The 23,129-nt window shown below is 42.7% G+C and overlaps 1 protein-coding gene across 4 annotated transcripts in view; it reads left to right on the top strand.

The window, feature by feature from the left end:
- sbf1 (SET binding factor 1) overlaps positions 1 to 23,129 on the top strand; it is a 163,932-nt gene that overhangs the window by 91,875 nt on the left and 48,928 nt on the right. For all 4 annotated transcript variants that reach the window (XM_078553164.1, XM_078553166.1, XM_078553167.1 and 1 more), the window contains exons 7-18: positions 2,052 to 2,184; positions 2,685 to 2,793; positions 3,176 to 3,289; positions 4,070 to 4,147; positions 9,104 to 9,217; positions 10,286 to 10,414; positions 11,401 to 11,499; positions 11,950 to 12,154; positions 12,334 to 12,446; positions 14,690 to 14,839; positions 15,193 to 15,261; positions 16,039 to 16,197. In XM_078553164.1, the coding sequence (XP_078409290.1) occupies positions 2,052 to 2,184; positions 2,685 to 2,793; positions 3,176 to 3,289; positions 4,070 to 4,147; positions 9,104 to 9,217; positions 10,286 to 10,414; positions 11,401 to 11,499; positions 11,950 to 12,154; positions 12,334 to 12,446; positions 14,690 to 14,839; positions 15,193 to 15,261; positions 16,039 to 16,197 (1,472 nt within the window). The remainder of the gene's footprint in view (positions 1 to 2,051; positions 2,185 to 2,684; positions 2,794 to 3,175; positions 3,290 to 4,069; positions 4,148 to 9,103; positions 9,218 to 10,285; positions 10,415 to 11,400; positions 11,500 to 11,949; positions 12,155 to 12,333; positions 12,447 to 14,689; positions 14,840 to 15,192; positions 15,262 to 16,038; positions 16,198 to 23,129) is intronic.

Raw genomic sequence — 23,129 nt, forward strand, 5'->3', positions numbered from 1 at the left:
TGTGTCAGCTCTTTGAAAGAACCATCCAACTAGTCCCATTCACCTCATTCCCCCAGTTTTTTTTTTAATCCAGTTCCCTTTTGAAAGTTATATGCAAGTGATTAGGAAGGCAAATGGATTGTTATTGTTTATTGTACAGGGTGTTGGCAAGCCCACATCTGGAGTACCGTGTTCAGTTTTGGTCTCATTTTAAGAAAGGATATAAATGCATTAGAAGCAGTTCAGAGAAGGTTCACTTGATACCTGGGATGGGGGTGTTATCTTATGAGGAAAGGTTGGACAGGCTGGGCCTTTATTCATTGGAGTTCAGAAGAATGAGAGGTGATCTTATTGAAACATGTAAGATCCTGAGAGGACTTGACAGGGTGAATGCTGAAAGGATGTCTCCCCTTATGGGAGACACTAGAACTATGGAACACAGTTTAAAAATAAAGGGCCTCCCATTTACGATGGAGATGAGAAGAATTTTTTTTCTCTGAGGGTCTTGAGTCTTTGGAACTCTTTTCTCCAGAGAACAGTGAAGGCAGGATCATTGTTTTTAAGGCAGAGGTAGGTAGATTCTTGACTAACAAGGAAATAAAGGGTTAACGGGGGTAGGCAGGATAATGACGTTGAGGCCACAATCAGATTAGTTGAATCTTGTTGAATCGCGGAGCAGGCTTGAGGGGCTGAATGGCCTACTCTTAATATTGAACCTGCTTCTACTACTTTTTGAGGCAATGCATTCTAGATCATAACTCTCTGCATATTTTTTTCATGTCGCTTCTGGTTCTTTTGCCAAGTCCCTTAAATCTGTGTACTTTGGTTACCAACCCTTTTGCCATTGAAAATATTTTCTCTTTTTGCTCTATTTAATCCCCTCAATATTTGGACACCTCTATCTGATTTCCTCAATGTCCTCTGCTCTAAAGAGAACAAACCCAGCTTTTTGAATCTTGCCAGGTAATCCTCATCACCATTTACAACATTTGCAAGTTTTGACTTGGTTCAAGTCCAGGTCATTAATACATCAAAAAAAAAGTGGTCCCAATACTGACTTCTGAGGAGCACCACTGAATACTTACTGCCAGTCTGAAAAACAACCATTCAGCACTACCACAAATAAAAGCAGAATACTGGTGCTGTTGGAAATCTGATATAAAAACAAAATGCTGGAAACTCTTGGGTCTGGCAGCCACTGATGGAGAGAAAGTGAGTTAACATTTCAAGTCAATTACTGTCATTATAACTAGAAGATTTTATAAGCAAGCACTGAGCCAGGGTAAAGGGGAAGGAGGACAGAAGAAACAGGAAGGTCTGTGATAGGGTGATGGACAGGAGATCACCACTGTGCTCTGCTTTCTGTCTTTGCTAATTTCACATCCAAACTGCCACTGCCCTTTTAATGTCTTGCTCTGCCTGCCCCCATGTCGTACCGCTCTACTTGCTCAGTGGTGACAGTGTGTCGGGAGATGCTTCCTCACAATTATTGGTGCTAAGGTGTCTCACTTTTCAGCTTTGTGGTCCACACTGAGCTCAGATTGCTTCATCCTGTTTCAGTAGTTAGTGGCCTTCATTGATGTTGAATTGCTGCAGTTTGGTGCTTTCAGTTGCAGAATTTCAATAACAGTGATATTTTTATTGTTCAGGTTGGCATACTTTGTTTGCTTGGCTTCTGCAGACAATGGAACTGGGTATTTCTGGTTGGAAAGCATACTTAAATATTATTGAGGCTGCTGAATTGGGATGGCACTTCACATTTGGTGCTGCTTTGTAGTAAATTGGTCAAATAGTGCAGTTTTGCCTTTACATTGCCACCAGTGGGCACTGTAACTTTGGCAGCCCGAAAATGCTTAACATTTTTAAAATAACAGATACAATCAGATACTTCAAGTTCACAATAAGATGCATTCTAACAGAATAGATACTTTATGTTCATAGTAATGTGTGTTCTAACATCAAATCAGATCTCCTATGTTCAGAGTAAGGTATATTCTATCTCAGAGTAATTGGCGTTTCACTATTTCCAACTCTGGAATTTGTTTTCTTTATTCCTTGTTTCCTTTTTCTAGGTATTAACAATGTGCTGGAGCTTTTCTGTGCTGCCCTAACCGAACACAAGATTCTGTTCCTGTCTTCCAGTTACCAGAGGCTGACAGAGGCCTGTCGAGCACTCCTTGCTCTCATGTTCCCTCTAAAGTATAGGTAACTAGGGGAGGGCCAATGCATTCAGAGAGGTGCTGGTGTACTCAGGACAGAGATACATTGGAGCTATTGGGAGGGAGTACTGGATGGGAGTTTTGGTGGGTTTTTCTGCTGTAGGTGAACTGTGTTAACCAGTGGGATCGAGCTTTCGGTCATGTGACTAGTGTACAGTGCCTGAAACTTTTCGAGCAGTTCTTGGATGCTAGGTTAAGGACTGGAGAATTTTAATAACAGGTTGTGTAGTTAAGGAAAAGGTCAATTTGAGCTTGGGGAAGGGAAGTGAGGAGACAGTGGGGTGGATGAAGGGGTCGGTGAGGGGGGAGCGACTGGATGGTGGGGTAGGAGGAGGAAGTGGGGTGTCGTGGGAGGGTGGAGTGGAGAGTGGTTTGGAAGTGTGAGGCTAACTTGTAAGGTTTCATGGGACTGTGGGTGGGGCAGTAGCTTGAGTGTCTGTTATTCTAGGTTTGTCATGAATGAATCTTTGCCTTGTGTTCTGGTAGTTTTACATATATCCCAATCTTACCGGCTCAACTTCTTGAAGTGCTGAGCAGTCCCACGCCTTTCATCATTGGAATCCACTCTTCCTTCCGAGCAGAGATGCAGGACCTGGTGAGTGCGCCCAACAATGTTGTCTGTTCAGTCATACTTCATTTGCTGAGAGTTCCACCACTCACTGAAATATTTGGTTGCAATCTAAAGTTGGAGTTATTGAATATTATTTTCAATTATAATGCCAGTGTATTTTAATATTGACCAATTCAGCAGGGAGAGAGAGATTTTGGGGTTAGAAGGGAATAGTGAAGGGAGTAAGATATGTGTGGGGGAAGGGACAGGGGATGTGACGGTGGGAGTGCGGTGGGTTGTGTGTGTGTTGGGGCGAGTGGCCGTGACGCTGGGGAGGGTGTGTGTGTGTGTGTGTGCGTGCGTGCGTGCATGTGTGTGTGGAGGGGGAGGCTGGTGTTGGTGATTGTTGAATTTTGTTTTCCTCCAGCTGGATGTAATCGTGGCTGATCTGGATGGTGGCACAGTTCTGATTCCGGAATGTATCCACATCTCAGTCCTGCCGGAGCCTCACCTGCTCCAAACTCAGACAGCACTTTCTATGGTAAGATATTTCTAACTGTCACCTGTTGATGAATGCTCTAATGGGGAGTGTCGTTGCACAGGGTTTGAGATGTGGGAGTGGGTGGTTGAGGACAGAGGCATTTGCCCCAGTTGTGATAAGATGCTGTGTAATTCTGACAGCCTGTGGCCTATCTGTGGATATAGTGAGCAGATAAGCGGAATTGGTTGGAAGCTGGGAATCACTCTACAGTACAAGTTAGGGAGCTGAGAAATGTAAAAGTGAGGGTTTACATTGCTGAGAGGATGTAATTACTGATTTGCTGGCTAGCTATTTTGTGTGGGTCAATGATGGTAAGACAATACATTCACAAACAAAGTTTCACTTTTTCAGAGTTCCAAATAAGGCAAAGTACCTATCTATGATAGGTATTGAGTCATTAAAGCTGAACCTTAATGCAAAAGCAAAATACTGCAGGAGCTGGAAATCCAAAATAAAAGCAAAAATGCTGGATACCCTCAGCAGGTCAGGCAGCACCTGTGGAGAAAGAAGCATAGTTAATATTTCAGGTCTGTGATCTTTCATTAGGTTCTGCATTCCAGCAGACAAGAAAAATGCAGGAAATTCCACTGGCTTTAACTACATAGAAACTTGTTCTAGCCATGTCTGCAAGAGCTGATCAGGTTTACAGCGACAAATCCCATTATGGACAGAGGTTCTTATAATGGAAGACTTTTAAAGGATGTGCGACAGACCTGAGATTTCTAATAAATTTTTACAAGTAGAGGTTTTAATTGCACATTTCCTATGTTTTCCTCACAGGTTTTGGACCCAGAATTGGAGTATGCGGATTATGCCTTCCCACCTTCCTCTATGTCAGCCTCTTCAATGAAGTTCCAGGTACAGTCATGGATGAGAATTGGGAATTAACAGACAGCTTAGTATCCTTTTTAGCAGTTTTTAGTAGATTTTGTAAATGCATTATTGGTAAATCATCACCCTGCAACTCTGTATTTACACAGTGAGTAACCCATAAGTTGCTGAATAAGTAGTGCAACTTGGTACTATTATGGTGAAAAACACTTATCCTGAATAAAATGGCCCTGTACAGTTACAGAGTGAGTAACCTTTACGCTCATGAATAAGCAGTGACTTTGCAGTTACAGAGTGACTCTTACCCTGAATAAACAGTAACTCTACAGTTACAGTGAGTGAACTTGAGTAAGCAGCAGCCCTGTTCAGTTATAGCGGGTAACCCTACAGTTAGGGATTAACCCTTACTCTGCTGACTAAATAGTGACTGCAATGCTTAATCCTGATGTTGCTGAATAAGCATAACTTGCGTTTTGTATTGCAAGATGATAATACTTAAAGTTGATAGGTCATCAGTTTAAGGTGGTCGACATTCTAGGTCTAAAGGCTTGAGATGTTAGTCGTCCTCTTTATCTCCACAAATGTTTTCTAATTTGGATGTTTCCAGGAGTTTTGGTTTATATTTCAGATTTCTAACATCTACAGTATTTTGCCTTTTGGTTTACATTGTAGGCCAGTGAGAGGCATTAATCAGATCATTTTCCATATGTAATCATATAAGTTAACCTTGTAATTTGTTCAAATTCTGTAGAAATGGGAATAATACCAGAGGACTGGAGGGTGATGAATCCTAGGATTTTATAGTAGAGAAGGCCCACCACACCTATGCTGGATCTCAGCTATCCATCTGGTCCCATTTACCTATCCCTTCCCATACCCTATTGATTTTGATCTTTTCCAAATATTCACCAGTTCCTTTTTAAAGGTTAGAATTCTGCTTCCACTAGTTTTCAGTTGAACTTTCCATGTTTTAACAACCATCTGCATATAAAAGCTCTCCAAGACTCGTGCTTTAATCGTAATCTTGATTTTATGCTCATTAGTTTATCAGTCAGTGGAAAAGGTGATTTTTGATTTACTGTTATCAAAGCCCTTCAGCATTAGTAATACTTCTGCATTACAACAAGTAAGGTTAATATGAGATTTGACAAAGCATCCCAATATCTATCTTTCCAAATAACTAAAGCCTCATCCCGGGTATCATCGTTGTGCGTATCTTAACCTCACTGTGATCTTAATATCCTTCCCAATGTAAAGTGCCAAAATGGACCCAATATTCTAACTGGGGTCTAACCAATGATTAGCATTATCTCTTTGCTTTTGCCCCCTTTACCCCTGTTTGTAAAACATAGGATCACAATGCTTTTATTTTACAGCTTTATCAACTCACCTTCCAACTTCTAAAGATTTACCTATCTGATATCTTGAGTCTCTCTCTCTCTCTCCTACTTTTCCAGCTTTGCCATTTACATCAACAACTTGCATTTGTGGTAACTTGTGTTAAGTTTGCACTTAATATAGTAAAATGTCCCAAAGTGCTTCACAGGAGTGTTGGCAAACAAAATTTGACACCAAATCACATAAGGAGATATTAGGGCAGATGGCAAAAAGCTTGGTCAAAGAGATAGATTTGAAGGAGTGTCTTAGAGGGCAAGTGAGAGGTAGCGAGGTAGAGAAAATTTCAGGAGGGACTCCGGAGCTTGTGGCCTAGACAGCTGAAGGCATGATGGTCATTGGTGGAATGATGAAAATTCCACATTCACAAGAATTGGAGGAGAGCAGAAATCTCAGAAGTTTGTAGGACTGAAGGAGGTTGCAGCAATAAGGAGGGGCCAAAACCATGAAAGGATTTGAACCTAAGGATGAGAATTTTAAAATCGAGGCATAGCCAGACGAGAGCAACTGTGGGTCAACAAGCATGGGTGATGGGTAAACAGGACTCTGTGTGAGTTAGAATATAGGCAGATGAGTGAGAGGTAGTGAGGTGGAGAAAGTTTCAGGAGGGATTCTGGAGCTTGTAGCCTAGACAGCTGAAGGCATGATGGTCATTGGTGGAATGATGAAAATTCCACATTCACAAGAATTGGAGGAGAGCAGAAACCTCAGAGAACAGAAGCAAGTTGATGAGCTCAAGTTTATGGAGGGTAGAAGTTGAGGGGCCAGCCAGGGGAGAGCATGTTAGATGACATCTAGCGCACACTTTTCCTTTACAATTAACCACGTCCCTTTTTTTGGCCGCTGCAAATTTTGACTTTGTATCCCTTATATTCTGTTACAGATTATTTTAGGATATTGCAAAGACCATTGGTTCCGCATTTTTCTGAATCCAAGTCACTGATATCAATTAGAAACAATCCAGGGCAACAATTCAGTAGCCCTCAGCCCATCCCAACGTTGCACCTTTAATAAATCAGTCATTTTCTACCCTAAGGTCAATTTCGCATGCAATTGATGCTCAATGATATTCCCTACCTTGGAACCCTGGGAAAACACAGTATATGGAACTTATTGTACTTTTTGAGTACACGTCTATTTTTCTGAAATCACTTGCTCCAAAATGCTGTGCTCATCATCCTCTGAGCCATTGTCATTGACTCAGTACAGAATATCTATTTGTTAGATTGTGCATAAATTCCTACAGTGCCAATCTGCTGTCTTCCTTTTCTGACCTGATGGATGGTCCTACTCCACTGGTCTCTACCATTGTTCAGGAAAGAAGAAAGGCACCAGTTAACCTTAAGTCAGTAGTAGGGAACTGCTAGGAACCATAATAAGGGATAACATTAGCAATAAGGGATTTTCAGAGCAGATTTGTAAAGTCAAATTCTCAAGTGTTTTTAGCCAAATCTTTCCTGGAAATTACTGAACCATGAGTCAAGAGGAGTAAGAGACTTGTGTAAATTAAGGCCATGGGATTTAAGGTAAAGGGGAAGTGTGAGTAGAGTGATACGATAGGATATAAAACAAAGTAGGAGTCAATCTTTTATATCTAAACTTCACAAAGGCGTTTGATACAATTGCCCATGAAAGCGTATTCATAGGTTTTGGGTATTCAGGGGAAAAATTGGATGAGAAATTGGCCTTAGGGTAGAAGATGATTGCTTTATTAAAGGTGCAATGTTGGAATTGGCTGAGGGCTACTGCATTTGTTGCCCTGGACTGTTTCTAATTGATATCAGTGACTTGGATTGAGAAAAACGAGGCCGAGTTAGATGGACAGATTTTTGATATGTGAGGGAGCCAATGCAGGAAAGTGGAGTTAAGGTCGCAATGACATCAGCCACGATCTTATTGAATGGCAAAAAAGACTTGAGGGGCCAATGACCTACTACTCCTCTTCCTTATGTTCTTGACTTCCATTGTTTTACGTAAGAAAATATCATTCTAGTTCTGATTATCAAACATTGGAATCAAAAGAGGCAGCTCAGAAATTACAGAATGAGTTGGACAAAATATGTAAGAGGACAAAACAATGGGAAATGAAATTGGAACCTGCTCATACAAAGGGAAAATGGACACTGTGTACTCCACAAATGGTGCTTACTTAGCTAAAGAATTTGAGACACCTAAGAATCTTAGTAAACTTAACCTTCAATCAATGTAGAGCAGTATCAATAAAGCCTGTAGAATGTTGAACTACATTGCCAAAACAGCAGAATAAGTCAGAGCAAAGTGTGATCATACCATACTGTGTCCTCAGCAGATCACACCTTGTTACTGTGCCCAGTTACAAGAGAGATATTCAGGTGCTGGAGGTGTGGTAGGGAAGACCCATGGGGCTCACCCCTAGGTGTCAAAAGTCAGAGCTATCAATAACGGCTGGAGAAACGTAGGCTTATAGCCAAATAATTTTTCAGGAATTATTTTGATTGGTGTTCCATAGAAAAGATAGAGTAACCTTTAATGCTTGATGTCAGCTAGAACTGATACTTAATATGCTAAAATGGTTTTCCTAGAAACTAAACATTTATTAATTTATTAACTTGTCTGGGCAATTGGAAAATACATCTAACCAATTAGTGTCAGATACCTTTCATCTCTCTCTGAAGTTAACAATGAGGCTAAAAGGAAAGAGAGACAAACACCAAAAAGCTAGTCTTGCTTTTGGAAACAGGATGTTGAACTATCAGCAGTGAAAAATCTGCAGGGTAAAGAGGTTCCCCTCTTGGCTATAAGATAGAATCTGGTAGAGTTAGTCTGTTTATGTCAAACAAGCTGACCTCTATTGTCATGCAACATAATGTGTTCATATTTTCGTTTTTATGCGGGCATAACTTGTAACAGTTGAACTGGGAGAATTTGTGTCTTTAAGTGTTTCTCCATATTTAATCTATGTTGGAAATAACATTTTAAGATGCACTCTTATGAGTAATTTGAGTCATGGCATGTGGTGAGTGTAGCATGCTTAGAAGGAACAGATGACTTTGGAGCTATGATTCCAAAAGCTTTCCACTACTGGGTGTTTTTCCTCATCTCGTGCCTGGGCCTGTTGTAGATTTATTGATGGAAATTCATTCATTGCTGTGATTAATCAACTCTATTATCGTTACACATGACTACCAAGATAATAGAAAGTGAACTGAATGTATCTTGGTCTTTCTTTGTCCAGAAATTCTGATGTTTCCATTAGTATAGAATAAAGCAGCTTCACAATTTGAACCAAACCTTGGCTCAGTGAAGCCAGTGCACTCATTGCCAGTGAAGCGCTTTGAGATGTTTAGGGGTCCTGAAAAGTGCTATACAAATGTAAGCCATTTTTTTTCCTTTTATCTCATGTTTACTTGATCCCCACTCAACACGTATGGTGCGGCTCCTCACATGATGCACAGAGTTTGACTGAATAGTTGGTTAACTCTTACCAGAAATTAGTTTCATGGTCTGTGCTCTGTGATTTCAGTTGTAATGAAGTTGTAAAGATCCCTTGCATGTAACTAATTCTCTGAACTTAATATTCCAGCTAACATTCTCTATGTGCTTTGCTAGGATAAGGAGATCCGTGCTGTCTTTCTGCGTTTGTTTGCACAGTTATTTCAGGGTTATCGGTGGTGTCTGCAAATTATCCGCATCCATCCGGAGCCAGTCATTCGTTTTCACAAGGTATGGAGAGTACATCCAAGGGCTAGAAAATTGTATTTGGCGGAAAGGTATGGAATGTACAGAGTGTTGGGGAGTGTATGAACAGAATTGATCATACAGTACACTGTGCAGGAAGGAATGATCATAGTGCTTGCAACACAGGGAGTGTACAGAAAAGTGATCTGAATGCACAGACTACAGGCAGGGGCGATTGCACTGTACAGGGAGTGTACCGGCAGGGGCGATTGTACTGTACAGGCCGTGTACCGACAGGAACAATTGCACTTTACAGGCCATGTACCAACAGGGACGATTGCACTCTACAGGCCGTGTACCAACAGGGACGATTGCACTGTACAGGCCGTGTACCGACGGGGACGATTGCACTCTATAGGGCGTGTACCGACAGGGACGATTGCACTGTACAGGCCGTGTACCGACAGGGACGATTGCACTGTACAGGGCGTGTACCGACAGGGACGATTGCACCGTACAGGGCGTGTACCGACAGGGACAATTGCACCGTACAGGCCGTGTACCAACAGGGACGATTGCACTGTACTGGGCGTGTACCGACAGGGACGATTGCACTGTACAGGCCGTGTACCGACAGGGACGATTGCACTGTACAGGCCGTGTACCGACAGGGACGATTGCACTGTACAGGCCGTGTACCGACAGGGACGATTGCACTGTACAGGCCGTGTACTGACAGGGGCGATTGCACTGTACAGGGAGTGTGCCGGCAAGGGCGATTGCATTGTACAGGGAGTGTGCCGGCAGGGGCGATTGCGCTGTACAGGGAGGGTACTGGCAGCGGCAATAGCGCAGTACAGGGAGTGTACCGGTGCAGGGGCGATGGTGCAGTACATGAAGCGTACCAGTGCAGGGGCAATCGCACAGTACAGGTAGCGCACCAGCAGACGCAATCACATTGCAGTCAATGGCTGTGAATGTTGTAATGATGATTATTTTGGAATTACTACAATTTCCAAGGCTTGAAGGTGAAAGTAACTAACATTTCAGGTGCTGGTTGATGTTTAATGGGATTGTTGGTGACTTGTGGATTGTTGTACTCTGCCGGTATAGGTGGCCTTTCTGGCCCAACGAGGGTTACTAGATGTTGACTTTCTGACCAAGGTTCTAGAAGGAATGGCCTTTGCACGATTTGTATCAGAAAGAGGCTCACCATATCGACCATGTGACTTGTTTGATGAGGTAACCCTTAATTGATCTATTAGTCATAAGAGCATATGAAATAAGAGCAGGAGTAGGCCATTTGACCCCTCAAACCTGCTCTGCCATTTAATAAGATCATGACAGAACTGATTGTGGCCTTGACTCTACTTTCCTGCCTGCCCCCATAACCCTTCGCTCCTTTGTACATCAAAAATCTGTCTAACTCAGCCTTGAATATATTCCATGACTCAGCCTCCATTGCTTTCTGAGTTAGAGAATTCCAAAGATTAACAACCCTTTGAGAGAAGAAATTCCCCCTCATCTCCATCTTAAAAGAGAGACCCTTATCTTTAAACTGTGTCCCCTAGTTCTAGATTCCCCAGGGTCTGTGATTCTTAGAGTTTGTGAGACACCATAGGAACTGTAAAGCAGGATCACTGACTCTTGAATTATTTATCACCCACAGCACCACAGGTTGCTGGAGGTCCTGATTTAAATTACTATTCCTGTACCCTACACTGCCCCACTGCAATCTTAGAGCAGATTAATAGATGGGCTTTCCCCTGGTCTCAACCACAGTCTTCAGGAACAAATGGCTAAGGTGTGGGGGGGGTGACCATACCTGAAACCCTATCAGAGGGTGACAATGACTGACTTCCTGCCAGCGTGTGACAGAGTGATGCTGTCTGACACTCCTCATTGGAGTGTGTGTGTGATCCTGTCTGATGCTATGTCAGTCTGTGAGAATAACCTTGCCTAACCCTCCCTGCCAGTGTGTGAGAGGGCAACGCTGCAAGGCCTCCCACTGGTATGAGGGTGGAAACACTGCCTTAACCCCCACCCTCACCACATACTGACGTATGAAAGGTTGAAACTACCTTATTCCTCATCGGTGTATGAGGAGGCAACCTTGCCTGACTTCCAGTCGCAGGTCTCTGTGATACAGTGCTACGCTTGTATCTGATGTTATATTCTGGCCATGATGAAAGGTGATGATGGTAAATGCTTCCTTTTTCTGTTTACAGTTGGTAGCAAATGAAATCGAGAGAATACGATCAGAGGAGGGAAATGCACAGAAAGTTCTGAAACACGTGAAAGAAATATCAGAACAGCTTCACCGGAACGTGCGTCCCCTGTCTAAATCAATAGTTTTGATAACAGCTCATCAGCATATGATATCTTAAGATATACGCAATGGGGAGAAGCTCTAGAGAGCATGCTGATTGGAACTTGATAATTTCAGCATTTAGCTATGAGAATTTTGTCTGCTCAGATGTGGATCTTGTAACTTAAAATTGGGATTTGCATTAATTTTTTTGGGGTGTTGGGAAGGAAGTTGAGTTCATCCTTTTTGCTGTAGCACTGTTTATCTATTTATGCATGAAGAGCTTGACGGCAGTTTTGTTTGCAGATTTTTCTACTTCTAAATAGATGGGCAGCTGCCGAAAAAAGAAATTTTCTTTTTTGGTTTGGCTTTCACGAGATTCAGAGTAAGTGATTGCAGGAGTAATAAGTATGAGTGGCGCTAGCTGAGGTATCCTCAGGTCATCATCTCTATTCTGCCCTTCTAACAGGAGAACCCTTACCCAGCAGTTGCTATGCACAAAATACAAAAACCAAAGGAGGGGTCCCATCTGCGGGTGCAGCAGAACACCTTCCCTCACCTGGATGAGGGAACAGTGCAGTGGATCGTCGACCAGGCCACTGCTAAATTGAAGAACGCCCCACCTGCAGTTAAAGCTGAGATGAAATGCATGGTGCCTATGGGACCTCCAAGCGGTGAGTTTACTGTGGAGTTTATCTCCCTGTGGTGGCCTGATGCTATCCTTGGTGTGTATATATACACAGATGATTTGGGCACAGGGGGCACAATATTGACATTTGCTGAGGGTGGGGTGAGTGTTGGTAGAAGTTAATTTCACTGAATGTTTTCTTAAGGAATTTTTCTTTTGTTAAAGCTACCATGATCGATCAAAATGGTATCGTCCTCGCCAACAGTGCTCGAAGATTAGAGGTTGTCAGGAATTGCATAACCTACATATTTGAAAACAAAATATTAGAAGCCAAAAAGGTAAATTTATATTCTGTTATTTAATTGTGTATCACCTTGTTGAATAATTAACTCTGTTGTGAAGTCTAATGATTCTTAGTTGCTCTTGGAATTGGCACTGATGCACAGCGCTTCCACTCTTTCACACGTTTTGTCTGTAAACGAGCAAACTCACACAAACTGTAAAGCAACTGGTGAGATCAATGGGAACATGATATACTTGGGTAGCACAAGATGCCATATAAGATTTGTGCTGAAGTACATTATATGGACAGCGTAAAGGGAGTTTTACTCTGAATCTAATCATTCCTGTTCCTGTCCTGGGAGTGTTTGATGAGACACTAGAGGGAGCTTTACATAGCAACATAGGACTTGGGAGCAGGAGTAGGCCATTTGGCCCTTGGCACCTGCTACACCATTCAATAAGATCATGGCTGATTTGGTTATAGCCTCAACTCCACCTTCCTGTTTCCTTCCCCGCGCCCCCCCATAACCTTTTGACTCCCTTGTCTATCAAAATCCTAACTCATCCTTGAATAGATTCAATGACCCAGATTTCTGGGGAACAGAATTCCACCAACTAATGACCCTCTGAGGGGAAAAAAAATCTTTCCTCATCTGTCTTAAAAGGGGACCTGTTATTTCTAAACTGTGTACCCTGGTCCTCATCCCTCCCATGAGGCAACAACCGCCTGATATCCACCCTATCAAGTCCTCTCAGGATCTTATATGTTTCAATAAGATCACAGAAATGTTTCAGTGCAGAATCAGGGCATTTGGCCCATTGTATCTGCACTGGCTCTCACAACACGGAAGAAATAGGAACAGGAGTAGACCATATGGCCTCTCGAACCTGCTCTGCCATTCAGAACAATCATGGCTGATCTTCAGCTTCAAGATCACCTTCTTGCCCATTCCCCATATCCCTTGATTCCTGAGAGACCAATCTATCTAGATCCCTTTATAGACTCTTTGTCACCTCTTGATAACTTACTGTCCCACCTATTTTGGTGTCGACAGCAAATGTAGCTACCACACGTTCATTCCCTTCATCCAGTATAGATGGTAAATAGTTGAAGTTTCAACACTGATCCTTCTGGCACTCCACTGATTCGATTGTGGTCTCAACTCCACCTTCCTGTTTCCCCTCGCCCCCACCCCCAATAATCTTTGACTCCCTTGTCTATCAAAATTCTAACTCAGCCTTGAATAGATTCAATGACCCAGCTTCCACTGCTTTCTGGGGAACAGCATTCCACCAACCAATGACCCTCTCAGGGTCCCTCTGCCAAACTGAAAAATACCCATTTATCCCTACCCTCTGCTTCCTGTAAGCTAATCAATCATTTACCTATGCTAATAGGTTACCCCATACACCATGAGATCTTATTTTGTGTTTTAACCTTTAATGTGGCACCTTATCAAATGCCTTTTGGAAATCTAAGTACACCACACTTGCAGGTTCCCCTTTATCTACCTTGCCCGTTACTTCCTCAAATAACCCTGATAAATTAGTTAAACACTATTTCCCTATTCACAAAACCAAGTTAACACTGCCTGATCCCATTACGATTTTCTGAGGATCTTGCTATAACCTTCTCAACAATGGATTGTGGCAATTTCCCTATGACAGATGTTAGGCTAACTGGCCTATAATTTCCTGCTTTCGGTCTCCCTCCTTTCTTGAAGAAAGGTGTTACATTTGCTATTTTTGGACCTTTCCAGAATCTAAGAAATTTTGAAAGATTATAACCAATTTCTCCGAGATCTCTGCAGCCATTCCTTTTAAGACCCTAGAATGCAGGTCATCAGATCTGGGGGACAAGTAAGTTTTTAGGTTTAATAGTTTTCCCAGTATATTTTTCCTGATGATGGTGATTGTTTTAAGATTGTTCCTCCCTTTCACTTCTTCATTTTCAAATATCTTTAGGATATTTTCTAAGTCCTCTACAGTGAAAACAGACACACAATACCTGTTCAATGCCTCCACCTTTCCTTTTTTTCCATTAATAATTCCCTGTATCTAACCTATCTCGTATCTGTCCTGGAAGTATTTGATGAAACACTGTAGAGGGAACTTCACTCTCTATCTAACCCACGCTGTTTTGATGGTGAAAAACAAGTGAGAATCTGAGGAGTGTTCGTTCTGCAATACTTTGGAGTGACAGCTTTGGCCCTATAGCTGAGAGGAGTCGCTTAATGTGTGGGTGTTAATTATGAATGAATTTTTTCAGTAGATTTATAAATCTGTTGTCTCTGTACAGCTGCTTCCTGCCATGTTAAGAGCCCTGAAGGGGCGTGCTGCCCGACAATGCCTCACCCAAGAGCTGAATTCACATGTCCTGCAAAACCGAGCCGTCCTCGACAATCAGCAGTTCGACTATATTGTCCGGATGATGAACTGCGCACTGCAGGTATTATGGTGACCAAGCATGTTCACAAACAACTGCATGTGGCTGATCTTTTCACTTCATCACTTTCCCCATCTTGCCTTTCCTGTTTCCTGCCACCCTTGATTCTCCTGCTTCATCTTTCCCTCTGTCCCCTCCCATCCCCTCTATTACACTACTGCATTACAGCTCCCGCTCTTCATGAGAGCTCCCACAGTGTATTGGGGTGAGGTCACAGCCTTTTGTGGGGTGATGGTAGGACAATGCCTGAAATGGGAAGGAGGGTCAGACACATCGAGGGAGAGAGGGGGTCAGATACACTGTGACGTCAGTGTCTCAAAGAAAGTTGACCTGAATCAAGTTTTTTATTGTTACAGGATTGCACACCATTGGATGAACATTTAGTTGCTGCAGCTCTACTCCCGCTGGTTACAGCCTTCTGCAGAGTAAGTGTGTCTTCAGAAACATACACAACAGCACAGGGAGTCGTGTACACAGACACAGGACAGCACTGAGAGACACCTGTACACAGACACAGGACAGCACAAGGACATAAAAACAAAATTCTGTAATTAATTAGCATGTATGGTCACATCTGTGGAGAAGAGAAACAGAATTGGTGTTTCAGGTTGGTGACTTTTCACCAGGAAGTCGCTGACCTGAAATGTTAACTAATTTTTTTCCATCTCTCTCCACAGATGCTGCTAGATGAGCTGATTATTTTCACCATTTTCTGTTTTTATTCTGGCTTTCAGCATCTGCAGTATTTTGGTTTTGTATTTCAGCTCAAGGAGACCTGTGACGGAGACCATAGATGCATGCACACACGTGTGTGCATGCTGACACAGGCACTGGGCAGCTCGGAGGGATGGGCGCACAGGCACTGGGGAGACGGGCGCACAGGCACTAGGCAGCTCGGGGAGACGGGGGCACGGGCACTGGGGAGACGGGCGCACAGTCACTGCACAACTCAGGGAGACGGGCACACAGGCACCGGATGAGGCAAGCAGAGCCATTATCGGTCTGCTGATAGTGATCATTTGCAGTTCCGTTTACATTTCGAACGAGCAGGTGTGGTTTAGCGCTTTTTCTCTGTCAAAGATGCCATGTAAATGCAAACTGTTTGTTGGCATTGATTGTGGATATGACAATTATTGTGTGAATCTGAATGTTGTCCCAGGAATTAGACATAATCTTTAAAAAGATAACGTAAATGTTTGCAGAAGCTGGGCTCTGGCGTCACACAGTTTGCTTACAGCTGTATACAGGAACACCTGGTGTGGACCAATCTCCAATTTTGGGAGGCCATGTTTTACAGCGATGTACAGAATCATATCCGAGCGTTGTACTTGGAAGTCGATGGTGACCATCCCTCGGAAACAGTAAGTAATGGCTTGGTCACTGAGTCCGGCAAAGAATTGCTTTTCAGCATTCCCTGATCACACCCTGTGACTGCTTTACTGACAGCGCGAGCCCCTATATTCTAAGTGTGGCCTAACCAAGATTTGCTGTGTCCCTTTTGATTCTATGCTCTGACCATCTTCATAAAATTTGACTTTATTAAGTTTTAATCACTGGTTCCTTAGCCAAATAACTGACTTCAAGTTGTTCTTGTTCAGCACACTGCAGAGAGCAGTCATATGGTGAAAACCCAGCCTATACTAGCGGTCACTCGCGCACAGTCAAATCCCGGCCTGTGGTACATTAAGTTTGAAAGTGATGTAGTTCAATCAGAAACTAAGGCCTTAAATCTAAACAATGGAAACTATGAAGGTATGAGGGGCAAATTAGCTATGGTGGATTGTGAATGGTATGGTGGTAGATGGGCAATGACTAACATTTATCGAGCAAATACATAGTTTACAACAAAACGCTTTCCTTTAATGTACAAAAAACAACAAGGAAAGCGTTCCAAACATGGCTAACGAGAGAAATCAAGGATTTCATTAGATCAAAGGAAGAGGCATATAAAGTTACCAAAAAAAAGTAAACCTAAGGATTGGGAGCATGTTAGAATCCTGCAAAGGAAGACCAAGAAAAATATTAAGAAAGGGAAAAAAGAATACAAGAGTAAACAAACAAGAAACGAGCTGTTAAAGCTTCTATAGGTATGTAAAAAAGAAAAGATTAGCAAAAACAAATGTGGGTTCATTACAAGGGGAGTCAGGAGAATTTATAATGGGGAATAAGCAAATGATAGAGAAACTAAACAAACATTTGTGTCTGCCTTCATGGAGGAAAATACTAAAAACCTCCCAGAAATAATGGAGAATCAAGGGACTAGTGTAAAAGAGTAACTGCAAGATATTAATATTAGTAATAAAAATAGTACCAGAGATATTAATGGGACTTGACATAGATAAATCCCCTGGACCTGATGATCTACAATCCCAGAGTGTTGAAAGAGGTGGCAGTAGATAGTAGATGCATTGGTGGTCATCTTTCAAAATTCTATAGACTCTGGAATGGTTCCTGCAGTTTGGAAGGTGGCAAATGTAACCCCACTATTTAAGAAAGGAGGGAGAGAGAAAGCAGGGAACTACACACCTGTTAGCCTAACATCAGTCATAGGGAAAATGTTAGATTCTATAATAAAGGATGTGGTCACAAGACACTTAGAAAATAATGCTAGGATTGGGCAGAATCAATAAAAGGGATGAAAGGGAAATCATGTAACAAACCTGTTTGACATGTAACTAGCAGAATAGATAAAGAGGAACCTTTTGATAAGGTCCCACACAAGAGGTTAGTAAACAGAATTAGAGCACATGGGATTGTGGAGGGGGTGGGGTGCGGAATATACTGCCATGGATTAAGCAGTAGTTAACGAACAGAAAACAGAGTAGGAATAAATGGGTCATTTTCAGGTTGGCAGGCCATGACTTTTTTTTATTCATTCATGGGATGTGGACATCACTGGCTAGTTCAGCATTTATTGCCAATCCCTAATTGCCCTTGAGAAGGTGGTGGTGAGCTGCCTTCTTGAACTGCTGCAGTCCATGTGGTGTAAGTACACCTTCAGTGCTGTTAGGAAGAGAGTTCCAGGATTTTGACCCAGCAACAGTGAAGGAATGGTGATGTATTTCCAAGTCAGGATAGTGAGTGGGTATATTTCCAAGTCAGGATAGTGAGTGGCTTGGAGTGGAACTGCCAGGTGGTGGTGTTCCCATATGTCTGCTGCCCTTGTCCTTCTAGATGGTAACAGTCGTAGGTTTGGAAGGCGCTGTCTAAGGAGCCTTGGTGAGTTTCTGCAGTGCATCTTGTAGATGGTGCACACTGCTGCCACTGTGCGTTGGTGGTGGATGGAGTGAATGTTTGTGGGTGGGGCGCCAATCAAGTGGGCTGCTTTGTCCTGGATGGTGTCAAGCTTCTTAAGTGTTGTTGGAGCTTCACTTGTCTGGCAAGTGGAGAGTATTCTATCACACTCCTGACCTGTGCCTTGTAGATGGTGAACAGGCTTTGGGAAGTCAGGAGATGAGTTACTCGTCACAGGATTCCTGCTCTTGTAGCCACAGTATTTATATTAGTGGGATACTATAAGGATCAGTGCTCGGGCCCCAGCTATTCACAAACTATATCCATGATTTGGATGCGGGGATTAAATGTAATATTTCCAAGTTTGCAGATGGCACAAAACTAGGTTGAAGGGTGAGTTGTGAGGAGGATGCAAAAACGCTTTCAAGAGGATTTGGAGAGTCTAAGTGAGGGGGCAAAATTTTGGCAGATGGTATACAATGTGGAGAAATGTAAGGTTATCCACTTTGGTAGGAAAAACAAAAATACAGAATATTTCTTAAATGGTGAAAGGCTGGGAAGTGTTGAACTTCGAAGGGTCTTAGTTGCCCTTGTTCATGAGTCACTGAAAGCTAACATGCAGGTACAGCAAGCAATTAAGGCAAATGATACGTTGACCTTTAATACAAGAGAATTTGAGTATAGGAGTAAATATGTCTCACTGAAATTATATAAAGCCTTGGTGAGACTGCACCTGGAGTATTGTGTGCAATTTTGGTCTCCTTACCTAAGGAAAGATATACTTGCCATAGAGGGATTGCGACCAAGGTTCACCAAACTAATTCCTGGGATGGAGGGATTGCCTATGAGGAAAGATTAAATAGACTGAGCCTTTCTTCTCTGGAGTTTAGAAGAATGAGAAGTGATCTAATTCAAACATACAAAATTCTTACAGGGTTTGACAGGGTAGATGCAGGAAGGATGTTTCCCCTGCCTGGGGAGGGGATCTAGAACCAGGAGTCACAGTATCAGAATAAGGGGCAGGCTATTTTGAACAGAGATGAGGAGGAATTTCTTCACCAAGAGGGAGGTGAATCTTTGGAATTCTCTGCCCCAGAGAGCTGTGGAGACTCAATCATTGAAGTAAAGTTAAGGCATGGCAGGGCAGCTCAGTCAAATAGAACGCACGTCCTGTGATATGTGGGAAGTCATGGGCGCTACCGGTAACCTAGATGACCACACGTGCAGAAAGCGTCACCAGCTGCAGAAGCTTGAGCTCCGGGCTTCAGAGCTTGAACAGCGGCTGGAGCCACTGTGGCACATCCGTGAGGCTGAGAGCTATGTGGATAGCACGTTCAGAGAGGCAGTCACACCGCAGGTTAGGAACATGATGAAGAAAAGGACTGGGTGACTGCCAGGCAGTCAAGAGAACCAGGCAGGTAGTGCAGGAATCTCTTCCAGCTCCACTCTCTAATTAGTTTTCTGTTTTGGATACTGGTGAGGGTGTTGGTTCCTTGGAGGAGTGCAGTCAGAACCAAGTTTGTGGCACCACCAGCAGGTCAGCTGTACAGGAGGGTAGAAAGAAGAGAGAAACAACAGTAATGGTAGGGGATTCATTAGTTAGAGGAACAGACAGGTGTTTCTGTGGCTGTAGATGTGACTGTAGGATGGTATGTTGCCTCCCTTGTGGCAGGGTCAAGGATGTCACAGAGAGGCTGCAGGATACTGTTCTGAGGGAGGGTGAACAGCCAAAGGCCATGGTCCATGTCGGTACCAATGACCTGGGTAAGAAGGGGAATGAGGTCCTGAAAGCGGATTTCAGGGAGCTGGGCAGGAGATTGAAAAGCAGGATCTCTAAAACAATAATCTCGGGATTACTTCCAGCCCCACATGCTAGTGAGCATAGAAATAGGAGAATTGAGCAATTGAACATGTGGCTGGAGAGCTGGTGTAGGAGGGAAAGCATCAGATTTCTGAGTCATTAGGACCGGTTCAGGGGCAGGTGGGACCTGTGCAAGATGGAGAGACTGCATCTTAGCAGCACTGGGACTAACATCCTCGCAGCGAGATTCAATAGTGCTGTTGGGGAGGGTTTAAACTATATTGGCAGGGAGATGGAATCCTGAAGGGGAGCTCAGATTCAAGGGAAGTAAAACTGGTAAAAGGAAGTAAAAAGAAAAGGTAGAAAGCAAAAATAGAAGATGGATGAAGCATAGGCAAACATAAAATCGATCAGAATAGAGAATAATAAAAAAGCAGAATAAAGGCACTCTATCTGAATGCACAGTGCATTGTGAAAAGGTTGATGATTGAATGCACAAATTGAGGTAAATGGGCATGATTTAATTTCCATTACGGAGATGTGGCTACAGGGTGACCAAGATTGGGAACTTAATATCCTAGGATATTCAGCATTTAGGAGGGATATATGAAAAGGAAAAAGAGATGGGGTAGCACTCTTAATAAGGGACAAGATCAGTGCGTTAGTAAGAGAGGATCTTAGATCAATGGGTCAAGATGTGGAATCATTTTGAGTGGAGCTGAGAAACAGCAAGGGGCAGCAAACATTGGTGGCAGTTGTTTATAGGCTACCAAACTAGTGGTAATGTTGGGTACGGTATAAATCAGGAAATTAGAGATGCATGTAACATGGATAATACAGTAATAATGGGCGCTTTCAATTTACATACAGACTGGGTTAACTGAATTGGCACTAATGCTGTGGAGGAGGAATCCTGAGGTGTGTACCAGATAGATTTCTGGAGCAGTACATTGAGAAGCCACCTAAGGATTGGACCATTTTAGATTTTAATGTTGTGTAATGAGAAAGGGCTAATTAATAACCTTGTTGTTAAGGAGCCTTTGGGAAATAGTGACCATAACATGATAGAATTTTGCATTAAGTTTGAATGCAACATAGTTCATTCTGAAGCTAGAGTCTTAAATCTGAAGAAAGGAAATTATGAAGGTATGAAAGGGCACGTTGGATTGGAAAAATGCACAAATATTTGACAGTAGATAGACAATGGCTAGTATTTAAAGAAATACTACATCGCCTATAACACATGTACATTCCCCTAAGGCACAAACACCCAAAGGGAAAGGTAAATCAACTGTGGTTAATGAAAGAAGTTAAACATTGCACTAGATCAAAGGAAGTGATGCCAGAAAATGTGGTAAGCCTGAGGATTGGGAGCAGTTTAGAACCCAGCAAAGGAGGACCAGGAAACTGATTAAGAAAGGGAAAAGGGAATGTGACTGCAAACTAGCGAGGACCATAAAGGCGGACTGTAAAAGCCTTTTTGGTATGTGAATAGGAAAAGATTAGCTGGGACAAATGTGGGCCCATTACATGTGGGGACAGGAAAATTTATGTTGGAGAACAGGGAAATGGCGGCGAAACTAGACAGTTACTTTGCATCTGTCTTCACGGAAGAAGATACAGAAAATCTCCCAGAAATATTAGGGAACCAAGGGACTTGTGAAACTGAGGAACTAAAAGAAATTAGTATTAGTAAAGAGGTAGTACTTGAAAAGCTAACTAGATTGAAGGTTGATAAATCCCCTGGACCAGATGAGCTTCATCCTGGGGTGTTGAAGGAGATGGCTGGAGATATGGGGGCTGCATTGGTTATCTTTCAAAATTCTACAGATTCTGGAAAGGCTCCTGCATGCTGGAAAGTAGCAAATGTAACCCACTATTTAAGAATGGAAGAAGAGGGAGAATGGACCTGTTAGTTTGACGTCAGTAGTAGGGAAAATGTTAGAATCTATTATAAAGCCTGTGATAACTGGACATTTAGAAAATAATAAAATTGGGCAGAGTCAACATCGATTTATGAAAGGAAAATCATGTTTGACAAACTTGTTGGAGTTTTTTGAGGATATTACTCGTAGCGTTGATAAAAGAAAACCGGTGGACATGGTGTATTTGGATTTTCAGACGGCTTTTGATAAGGTCCCACAGAGGAGGTTAGTAAATAAAATTAGAGTTCATGGGTTTGGGAGAAATATAATAGTATGGATTGAGAATTGGCTAAGATACAGAAAGGAGAGAGTAGGAATAAATGAATCATTCTCAGGATGGCAGGCTGTTGCTAGTCAGGTCCCGCAAGGATCAGTGCTAGGGCCACAGCTGTTTGCAATCTATATAAATAATTTGGTTGTGGAGACAAATTTTAATATTTCCAAATTTGCTGATGACACCAAACTGGTTGGGAATATAAGTTGTGAGGACGATGCAAGGAGGCTTCTAGAAGCTTCAAGAGGACTTGGACAGGCTAAGTGAGTGGGCTAGAACATGACAGATGGAATATGATGTGAATAAGTGTGAAGTTATTCACTTGGTGAAAAAACAGAAAGGCAGAATATTTCTTAAATGGTGAGAGGTTGGGAAATGTGGCTGTCCAAAGGGACCTAGAATACTGTGAACAGTTTTGGCCCCCTTATCTAAGGAAAGATATACTGGCATTGGAGGCAGTCCAGAGAAGGTTCACTAGATTGATCCCGGGTATGGAGAGAATTTCTTATGAGGAGAGGGTAAATAGGTTGGGCCTGTGCTCGTTGGAGTTTAGAAGAATGAGAGGCAACCTAATTGAAACATATAAGATTCTTAGGGGGCTTGACAGGGTAGATGCCGAGAGGTTTCCCCTTGTGGGAGAGTCTAGGACCAGAGGGCATAATCTCAGAGTAAGCGGTCACCCATTTGAGGCAGATAAAGAGGAATTTCTTCTCTGAGAGTAGTGAATCTGTGGAATTCTTTATCGCAGAGGGCAGTAGATGCTGGGTCATTCAGTATATTCAAGGCTGAGATAGAATTTTAATTAGTAAAGGAATCGAGGGTTATGGGGACAAGGCAGGAAAGTGGAGTTGAGCATTATCAGATCGGCCATGATCTTGTTGAATGGCAGAGCAGACTTGATGGGCCAGATGGCCTACTTCGGCTCCTGCATATTATGGTCCTGGTTCGTGAATCACTAAAAGTTAGCATGCAGGTGCAACAAGCCATTAGGAAGGCAAGTGGTATGTTGGCCTTGGTCGCAAGGGGATTTGAGTACCGGAGTAAAGATGTCTTGCTGGA

Source organism: Cetorhinus maximus, chromosome 12 (genome assembly GCF_964194155.1).
Source record: "Cetorhinus maximus chromosome 12, sCetMax3.hap1.1, whole genome shotgun sequence".
NCBI lineage: Eukaryota > Metazoa > Chordata > Chondrichthyes > Lamniformes > Cetorhinidae > Cetorhinus > Cetorhinus maximus.